Raw genomic sequence first — 10,789 nt, 5'->3', positions numbered from 1 at the left:
CCATAATAGTGACCATTTTCCAATTCTCGTTTCTATTCCCGGACTGTCACATACTCCAACGAAAAGACAGAAATGGATCTACGACCAAGCGGATTGGACAACTTACGAACGTCTAACCGCCAGCGCTATTCGACCGGGTGCCGAAATATCAATTGACTGTTTCGTTGACCGTTTGATTAAAGCAGCAAACACTGCGATACCCTGCACAACCGGCAGAGTCGGTTCAAAAGCCGTTCCGTGGTGGTATCCGGAGGTTAAAGCGGCCATCAAAACTATAAGAAAAACACTGAGAGCACTAAGGCGTATTCAAGCAGAAGACCCACGGAAAGCTGATGCACTAAAACACTTCCAAGAGGCGCGTGCAGCTGCAAGAAAGTCGATCCATGATGCCAAACAGCGATCGTGGGAGGAATTCGTCACGAAGATATCTCCGAGTTCCACTGCGACGGAGATGTGGCAGACAGTGAACAGGTTGAGAGGGAAACGTCAGCATCGACCAACTGTCATCAAGCGATCTAGCGGCTACACGGATAAGGCTGAAGAAGTAGCTGAAAAACTGGCACAACATTACAGCGAACGATCCGCCACCTCCAGCTACTCGCCATTGTTCCAAAGAGAGAAGGAAAAGACCGAACGAAACCGCGTGAATTTCTCGCCAGATACCGACGATACTTACAACACAGACTTCACTCTGAACGAGCTGCTGTGGGCACTCGATAGAGGACGAAGTGGCTCTTCAGGCCCGGACTGCATCAGTTATCCAATGCTTCAGCGACTGCCGTTGTCGGTGAAAACTGCCATGTTAGAACTATTCAATAGAGTATGGCGTAGTGGCGTGTTCCCACCCTGTTGGCGAACTGGAATCATCGTACCAATTCCAAAGCCAAACTCGAATGACGCGGGTCCAGCTGCATTCCGTCCAATAACCCTAACGAGCTGTATGGCGAAGGTTTTCGAGCGAATAGTCAACCGACGGCTGACCACTGAACTAGAGGCGAACGGGCGTCTCGACAAACGACAACATGCCTTCAGGTCCGGTCGGGGCACTGACACATATTTTGCGGAGTTGGAGAGGTCATTACCCGACCGTGACGAGCACTGTCTGATAGCGTCGCTTGACTTGTCCAAGGCTTACGATACCACGTGGAGGTATGGCATACTACGAACACTACAGAAATTGCAGATACGCGGTAGAATGATCAACGTGTTGAACAGCTTCCTGACAGAAAGATCGTTCCAGGTTAATGTAGAGGGTTACTTATCGCCCACGCATCCGCTGGAAAACGGTGTGCCACAAGGTTCAGTGCTCTCGGTTACGCTGTTTCTCGTGGCCATTTAACCCATCTTTCGCGTGGTTCCGAACACTGTGAAGATCTTGTTGTACGCCGACGATATCCTACTCGTAGTTTGGGGGAAGAAAGACCAGCCGCTTTATCGAAAGCTTCAGTCAGCAGTAAAAGCCGTCCATGAATGGGCAAGAAGTGTTAGATTTACGATATCTGCAACGAAATCCAGCATCTTCTATTGTAGCCCTAATGCCCGACGTGCACCCAGTCAAGCAATCACGATAGATCGAGTTGCTATACCGACAGAAACACGCCTGAAAATTCTCGGCGTTACCCTCGATCGACCACTCAACTTCGTAGCGCACTGCAAATTGACGAAGAAGGCATGCGAATCTAGGCTGCGCATCCTGGAGATAATCGGTGCCAATCTTCCCCGTGGTCAACGCTCATCTTTACTGCAAATTGGATCCGCAATTATTACTTCGCGACTTTTGTATGGCATAGGACTCGTTAGTAGGGGTGGAGATGCTGTCATCAAAACCCTGGCACCCGCATACAACAAGATGATCAGATATGCATCTGGAGCATACGTCACCAGTCCGATCATAGCCATTATGGCTGAAGCAGGTACTCTACCGTTAGATCTTCTCATTCTCCCAACTGTAGCCCAATTAGCCATCAGAATGTTGGGAAACAGCAGGGAGAATGCGTTGACCTTCCCCTGGTTTGCCGAGCTTCCGAACGTTTGACAGACTCCTCTCCCAAACATCTACACCCGAACGCGACTAACTGATCGAAAGTGGTACGATCGCACGCCCCAGATCCTTTGGGAAATAAAGAAGCGCGTAAAAGCTAGAGACCCCTCGGGAATTATTTTTCCAGTTGTTCAAGAGCTCCTGACAAACCATCTCAGCCGTTCAACAATCGTCTACACTGATGGCTCGAAAGACGATACCGCAGTAGGCGCCGGAGTATTTGGAGAACACTTCCAACAGTCACTTGGCCTTCCACAGCAATGCAGTGTCTTCTCGGCAGAGGCATTCGCAATAAAAACAGCGCTAACAACATTCAACACGGTCAGCGACTTAGTAATAATGTCCGATTTGGCCAGCTGTTTATCGGCAATGGAAGCCGGCACATCCCAGCACCCGTGGATCCAGGAAATTGAAAACCTGCTACGAAATCGTTCAATCAAGCTGTGCTGGATTCCAGGTCACGCTGGCATCCGTGGCAACGAGGAGGCAGACAGACTCGCTGAAGAAGCGAGGAACATTGCCCCATTAGCTACATCTGCTCCGGGGGCAGACGCCGTCAAGCACTTAAAAACAGCTATCCGAAACCAATGGTACCGTCGGTGGTCAGCGTCCACTGAAGTAAAACTTCGCGAAGTTAAATTCGACACAGTGAAGTGGACTGACCGCGAGAATTCGGCCGAACAGCGAGTTCTTACCCGGCTTTGAATAGGGCATACCCGGCTCACACACGACTTTCTGCTAAAGAAAACTTCACCACCAGTGTGCGACTGCTGTGGGATCGTTGTAGATGTCCGCCATATGATCCTCCACTGCAGAAAGTACGACGACGTTAGAAGGAAGCACAACATCGAGTCGACTAGTCTGCGAGCGGCTCTGCGCAAAGACAAGAAAAATGAGGAGAGTATAGTAAAATTCCTCAAGGAAACTAACCTATTTAAATTGCTATAAAATTATATTTTGATTTGTAACTGATAACTGCATTGTAAAATTTACAGGTAAAATATTTTTCTTCCGACACGAATGCACCCTTCCTTGGTGTAAAGTGTCGTTAATAAACAACAACAACAGTCGCTTCAAGTCGCGTGCTGTCCGACATCGCTGTCGCTGTTAAACTAATTTATAGCCCCTATGTTTGAATAATCTGGGCAAACGAGTGGATCACAGGTTTGCTTGCGAGGGGCCGCCGCTTCCGACGGCGGGTTGGCGGCCACCTCGTCCAGCGGATCCACAACGGCTTTGCGCCGCATTACACTGGCTTCGCCCTAAGTACTAGGGCAGTGTAACAACGGTTGAATATATCTATAAGTTCATTCAATAAATCAACGTTTGAAAAACATGATGAAATCCACAAATGATAAAGCAAATAATTCGAAAGAACAGCTAATGATATAAAGAAAGATAATAAGGATAACTTGAATTATTGTAACATTGTATGGAAAACCAAAACTCATTGGCGACTATAATAATAATAATAATAATAATAATAGCCAAAACAAAACATACGTCGGGTGGATCGCAGTTCTACACTATACTTTACTAAAACGTATGTCATAGCAAAGAATCCATAATTGCAAGAATGAACAAGCACAAAAAATTCAAAAATGAAACTCAAAAGAACTGCTCATATTCAAAAGAAGGCAAAATTAGTTATAAAATGGTAAAAATTCACTCGAAATATAATATCATCAATATCAATATAACAACCCATTATTATTATTATTGCTTAGTGCAGCTGCAACCTTATGGGTCATTCACCTGATAAACTACAAATTCAAATATGCCAAATGACCATTATGCCAAACGTTTGTTATGCCAAATGACCTTCAGTGTTATCAATTCTCAAAATTATACCAAATGACCATTAAGCCAAATGACCGTTATGCCAAATGACCTTCAGTGTGATCAATTCTCAAAAATTGTGCCAAATGACCTTTATGCCAAATAACCGTTATGCCAAATGTCCATTATGCCAAATGACCTTCAGTGTGATCAATTCTCCAAATTATGCCAAATGACCATTATGCCAAATAACCGTTATGTCAATTATCTATTATTCCAAATGACCTTATGCCAAATAACCGTTATGCCTAATGTCCATTATGCCAAATGACCTTCAGTGTGATCAATTCTCCAAATTATGCCAAATGACCATTATGCCAAATAACCGTTATGCCAATTATCCATTATGCCAAATGACCTTATGCCAAATGACTTTATGCCAAATGATTTTATGCCAAATGGCCCGCTCCCTATTTTAACCGCCTAATCAAATGATCATTATTCAAAACGAACGCATGCAAAATAAATACAAGCCAACACCCAAGTAACAATTGAAGTTGCAATCTAAGTTTAATCAGTGGCTACAGAACTATCATAAACCATGTTACAAGGACAGTAACAAGATTAGTGGTCATAGCATGACGATTTCCGCTAACATGAAACAAAACATGATGAATGATGATAATATTTAGAAGTTTCTTCAAAAAATATTTTTTATTTCCAACGGTGCTGTTTCGCTAGTAGTGGGAACTGTTTCAACTCTCCTCTGTTTCAAATGTCCTCTGTTTCCCCTACTTATATGTCATTAATTATACGATATGTAACATTCGAAACAAATGATTTAGTACTTACCGGGATTAAACGGTGCTATTTTGATCCAATTGTAGAGCTTTCGGCAACATGTTTTCATTACTGATTCCTTTGACTCTTGTAACAAAATACACTGCAATTCTCTTCTCAACTCCGGGAAAACCATTTTCTTTAATGCTAGTTCTACACATTCTGCCCGTAATTTGTTCCATTCCTGCACATTTTTAGAAAATTCATCTTTGTAGTAGAATGTTTTCATTTCATCCATAAAATCAATAGAGCTACCATCAATTTGCTCCGAGATTGTTACTGTTAATAATTTATCGTCTTGAGCAATTTGAAGTTTTAAATATTGGTCACCAGTTAAATCTCTGACGGGTTTATCTTTTAAATATTTCATTGAATAACACTGATGATTTTCATCTACCTCCTTCAACCCTTTTTTAGTTGGACGAACTGAGACTTTTGCTCTTTCATAGTACAATTCCCTTAAACATTTACGAAGTAACGGTTCCTTTGCTATTTGTCTAGCTACCATGAATTTCGCCGCATGCAAAACATCTTCTACTGTAGTAAAGCGATGATTAATGTATTCTTCAGCAACCTCAGTGGGATTACTAGGTTCTTGTTGAACCTCATGTCGTTGATAGCTATCGCGAACATTCTCGGCAAATTGTTCTGGCGTTAACCCAAAACGTTTGGCAAACCCACAAAGGCCACCTTTCCGACACATAGCATATGGACCTGAATCAATATTGAGTTTAACATTTTCTTCTACAAAATTTTCTCGATCTATGTCTGAATTTGACAAATCACAGCCCTCAATGTATTCGTCGGCTTCTTCCAATGCTTTTTTTTTTGCTTCAATTTTTTCCTGTTGAATGCGATTGTGTTCAGCATATTTCATTTTTTTGTGCATAGACGGAATGGCATGTGAATAATATAATAAAAAATGGTTATGTACATCCTTCAGTTCTTCTTGGGATTGTGCTGACTTCAATCTGTCAATATCATCATCAGTAATGATCCTCGTATCATCAGGAATCGTGGCATCGGGAGTAGCCATAAGTAAATCCAACTGATATCTTCGCATGTTTTCAAACAATTTCAACAAACTGTTCTTTCGCGCTGTCATTTGACACCATTTGGCGTCATATTTATACACTTTCCATAAATCATTGATATTCAAATCTGGTTGGACATATTCCTTTCGATAGAATGCAATAAATGGAACCTCTAAATGTTGATTCCGCATGAAATCTAGAGCTTGTTTAATTTTGGGAACAGCCGATACCGTTTTACGAGTGCATGTTTCCTGATTAGAAACCGGTGACTTACAGAATGCTTGCTTGTAAATCCATTGTGCTTCTTCTTCTAGCTCGTTAGATCCTTCCGGTAAAGGTGTAATAGGAACGTCGCGTAATTGCATTCGCTCAGGTATATCTGTTTTGCGAATTTCATTGTCCAGATCGGTGAAATGACCTCTTTTAAGTTCGCTTGGTTCAAAAATATCAAAAATAGTTTTTTTTAATGACTTTTTTCGTGTTTGTTTTTTTGGTTGCCTAGGTCGCTCATCTACCACCTGCTCTCCGTCTTCCTCACAATCGTCATCAACTTCCGACTCATATTCATAATCATCATCGTCATATTTCTCAAACTCGTCGTAATCAAAATCAACTCCGAAAATATCTTGACCTTCCTGAAGCGACCTGTACAAAAACAAACTTGTTAATTTGTATTCTACTTCAACATTAAATTAACGCACTGGTGGATTAATATTAGCAAATTAAGGTTCAAAGAACTTTGGGTGAGCGTCTATAAGAATTGAACGCTTGTTTGTATGTGTTGGAAAAAATGTGTTCAGCTATGCGACTGGTTTATCCAAATAAAACATTTTCAAAACTCTAAAAGAAGAAAATAAGTCGATTTATTAGATCATCACGATTTAAATCATGCAAAATAGCTGCTGGACTCAACTGAATGGTGTTTTTGCAAAAGTCACTGTGATTTTTTGCCACACCGTACTGGGGTACGCTACAATACTGGGTAATAAAAAAAACTACAAGTGGCAGCCTTATGGGGCTGCACGAACTGTAGACGTAGGACTACACTAGTTAATGTGAAATATATAATTTCTTAGCATATTTGCATTAATATTATCTTAAATATTATTCTTTCGTACAGTTTGAGTATAACCAATCAACATCAAATATTACATATAGAACAAAACCTTCTTGCTTATCAAGAAATTTTATTTGTAGTAGGTGATCGAACCCGATTTAAATTATTTGAGGTCTCCAGAAAGAAGACAGAAAACTGCGATAAAAAATCAAACTAATATCTGAAGCAGTCTCAACTCTATATGGGAATCCCAATCTAGAAAAAAATGTGCTGATTCTGTGCGGTAAAAAAAACCCGGACCGATGCCGAACATTTATGCTGTAGACAATTTTTCACGTATAGAACAAACTTCATTGTCAGCTTTCAAAAGTATATATGTAGCGAATGCAATGTTCTTAATTAGAAGCAAGAAATATACAAAAATCGAAAAAATATATATGGACTTCGATGCGTTGTTTCGCAACGATTTTTTGAGTGACAGTGTACAAACTTTTCATTTAATAATAGGCTTTAATTTAATAATCGCTTTCCATCGATTCGTGTAAATTTGTTGCTAATGAAAGCTTTAGTCGTTCCGCAACGAAAGCAAATATTGCTATCATGCACGCATGCAATGCAACCGCAAAACAACTTAGGTATACGGACCATTTGCCTTGGTATACACATTCGCCTCAAACATTGAATCCAAGCGAACGGTGTACAGTTGTACAATGCTCAAATCAAACAGTTGTGTGAGTACATCGTGTACGTACACGAATGGAATATACGCACCAAGCAACGCTAGCAATGATGGGTGGAGCGAAAGAGACAACTAGTGCCACGGCTCTATGTTCACCATGTACGCACATAGAACTAAACTGTACAGGCGAACTTGTGCACGTGTTGCGTTCGAGATTGTACAAAACGGATGCTTGAAACGAGCATGGTAATTGATGTTCGTTTGTTTGGACAAACTCAGTTCCCTGTTGAACGGCGAACGTTGTGTATCTCCACAGTTAGTGTAGCATACTTACCACTCATCATAAGCCTTCCATGATGAGTGATAAGTCTGCTCACTAGTCACTCATAGCAGCGCAGCACGCTAGGAACATCATTCTGTCATGCCAGGCTTGGGTAGTGTTACATTCTGTGTGCAAATGCGTGGTATTTTGACTATGTCATTCATTACTTCAATTTTTGGTGCTATTGTTCAAAAAATCTAATGTTTTATTATCTATTGTAATCTGTTCTTAGAACTATTTCTAAATGATAAGCGCAAAAATTTCGAAAATTTATGATAAAATGGATGAATTATGAACGTTTGAAACCTGACCACTTTTCATTATATGCCATTTTTGTTGAATTTGCATAATGCACCCCCATATCGAAAACAAAGACGTCCTATGTCAAAAAAAACCAAAGCCACCATTCAGCTGAGTCGATAATTTTCTAGTAGCTATTTCGTATGATTTGAATCGTGAAATTCTAACAAATCGACTGATTTTTTTAGAGTTTTGAAAAGGTTTTAAATGAATGAACCGGTGACAAAGGAGAACATAATTTTTCCTACGCATACTACCAAGTGATCAATTCTAACACATGCTTAGAAAGTAACTTGAGCCTTAATAAAGTAGCAAGAGCAGAAAAAATGTTCAAAAACACCCTGAGTAGAAAAACATGTTCAAAAACACCCTGAGTCGCAAAAATGTTTAAAAACCCAGTCAAGGAACGGGTTTGGACAGCGACCAGACCCGCTAAAAACTACGCTTGTTCAAACCATCGAGATTTTTTTCCGAGGCAGGGAAAGTCGAGTCTTATGCAACAATCGGCTCAGTTGGACAGTTTGGGCTAATGTCTGTATATTCCTTTTTATATAGTAAGGTTTGAAAAGCTTCAAAAGCTTGGCCTGGTTTATTGGTACTGTGAGGGGCTCACGACCCAAGTTCGTGCCTAACTACTAAAAACATTCCTTACTTTTTACGCCCTTCTTTCTCACGGATCTACGTCAGGGTATTATTTCGGGTGAGGGAGGGTTTCGTTGTGCTTTCGTCGCACGTCTTACTTCTGCTTTATCTTGAAGCCTCACTTGGTTCATGGAGTGGCTCGACCTATGAGGTTTGATTTAACTACCCGAGTAAATGCTCATGGTTCGAGACACCATATGGGACTATATAAAGACCATACCAAAGTCTGCTACAATTAATCAACCCCAAATTGCACCATAAATATACCATAGTAAGGTTCTTTGAAAACAACAAGATTGATTTATACCATAAATCACCCATTGCATAGTGCAAGGATGGTCCTAAAATATAAATAAGGCGTGTTAGCACTTTGTAAGATCAATGCGTCTTGTGAAATATTCAATTGATTATACATAGTGTGAGCGTGATGACGATGCACAGGATTGCAATACACCCAGGGTTTTTTATACGGGGGATACATACCACGTAAAAAACCGCGTTAATTGAAAAATCCGCATTAAAAAACACTCACCAAAAGACTAAGAATATTTTAGGAATTTTTTTTTTGAACGGATTTCGCAAAAATATTCAAAGTCCTTTTGAATGCAAAAGATAGACATTTGGTGAATAAAATTCTAAATCCTTTTAAAAGCAAAGAAAGAAGAAGAATTTAACAGGGTTTTTGCAAAAATTATTTGAATGCAATAGACTTAGAAGATTTTCGGAAAGATGGAAGATACGGGTCTGGAAGACTCCTTATGACCCGTACCTCAACAATATGGGTCTTTACGGAATGGACTTGACGAATAGGTGCCAGGAATTCATGTTTGACACTATTTTGAAATCCGAGATGGCGACTTCCGGTTTAGCGAATTTCTCTGTATCACAATCAATTCGGAATGGTCTCGACAAGTAGGTGCCAGAAATTTATTTTTGACGCCATTTTGAAATCCAAGATGGCGAGTTCACCGAAATTCCCACATGCAAAATCTGGGAGATCATCCAAAACTCGCATTTAAGATCTAATCATAAACCAACGAAATGCAAAATATTTTTATGTGTTAATCCAGAAGAGTGCGGTGAGAATGGAAGTTGCACGAGGAAAAAGAGAAGATTGTGGTGTGAGTTGGGGGTTTCAATTGATTTCAATTAAACACATTGCTAAAATTCAAGTAAATTTAACTGTTTAATTAAAACTATTTGTACTACAACTTCAATTTCCAAAAATACCCACATTGATTGGGTTATAGCGAATTTCGCTAAACCGGAAGTCGCCATCTTGGATTTCAAAATCGTTGAGTAACACGAGGAAAAAACGACTCTATGATCGAAATACAGCATCTCTTCCTAAAATATCCTATCAGTTTCTAATACAAAACACGGGGAATCTTTGATCGTATGTGACTTTTTAAAATAATGTAAAATGTGTCGATTCCATCTTTCAAAAGCAAAGACTAATCCTTTTCTAAATATTCACAGTTTCTATCAGCAATGTTTATTTTGTCTTTTAATATACTGTTTAAGGCAGTACCGGAGCGAAAAAAATCGGATGGCGACCTTGTGCTGGTTAAACTCATTTTTCACAAAAACTATAGCAAATTTCTTCTCCAGAATGACTCATTCCCTAAGTTAGTATATTGCGCAATTTTTGAGATCTTTTCCGCATAGATTGGTTCAGTATAAGTCCCGGCGTGTTGTCGCGAAATTTGAACATCAATAGTCAAAATCCAAAATTCTGATTTTGTATGGCAAAACAGGACAGCGCTGTGTTCCGATCGCCCTAGCTAGTAAACGGTAGCTCAGATCCACACCAAAATGCTTCATTCCCTAATTGAGACATTGGGGAATCCGATAGAGTGAATATCACATCGATATATTGTTCCGAATTCAAGATTTGTTGTCGCGAAATTTTGTAATCAATAGTAAAAATCTCTGCGGACATTGGCAACCATTATTTCAACAGATTTTGTTGCGAGCACCATGTGTGAATTGCGATAAATTGGTCAAAGAAGTAATCAACCAGAGCAGGTCATGCTTTTTACCGCCTATTTTAGTCATAACAATGCACGTTTATTTTTGATTGTATGCAACTAGT

The 10,789-nt window shown here is 40.0% G+C and overlaps 1 protein-coding gene across 3 annotated transcripts in view; it reads right to left on the bottom strand.

Moving 5' to 3' along the window:
* Positions 1-10,789, bottom strand: part of LOC131690772 (transcription elongation factor SPT6) — a 752,894-nt gene that overhangs the window by 318,160 nt on the left and 423,945 nt on the right. For 2 of the 3 annotated variants that reach the window (XM_058977965.1, XM_058977166.1), the window contains exon 6: positions 4,673-6,339. In XM_058977965.1, coding sequence (XP_058833948.1) covers positions 4,673-6,339 — 1,667 coding nt within the window. Of the gene's footprint in view, positions 1-4,672; positions 6,340-6,395; positions 6,535-10,789 lie in introns of those variants that run through there. The other variant, XM_058978767.1, reaches the window with a different exon arrangement.

Source organism: Topomyia yanbarensis, chromosome 1, assembly GCF_030247195.1.
Source record: "Topomyia yanbarensis strain Yona2022 chromosome 1, ASM3024719v1, whole genome shotgun sequence".
Classification (NCBI taxonomy): domain Eukaryota; kingdom Metazoa; phylum Arthropoda; class Insecta; order Diptera; family Culicidae; genus Topomyia; species Topomyia yanbarensis.
The sequence above is the reverse complement of the archived record's forward strand: the minus strand, read 5'-3'. Positions and strand labels throughout refer to the sequence as shown.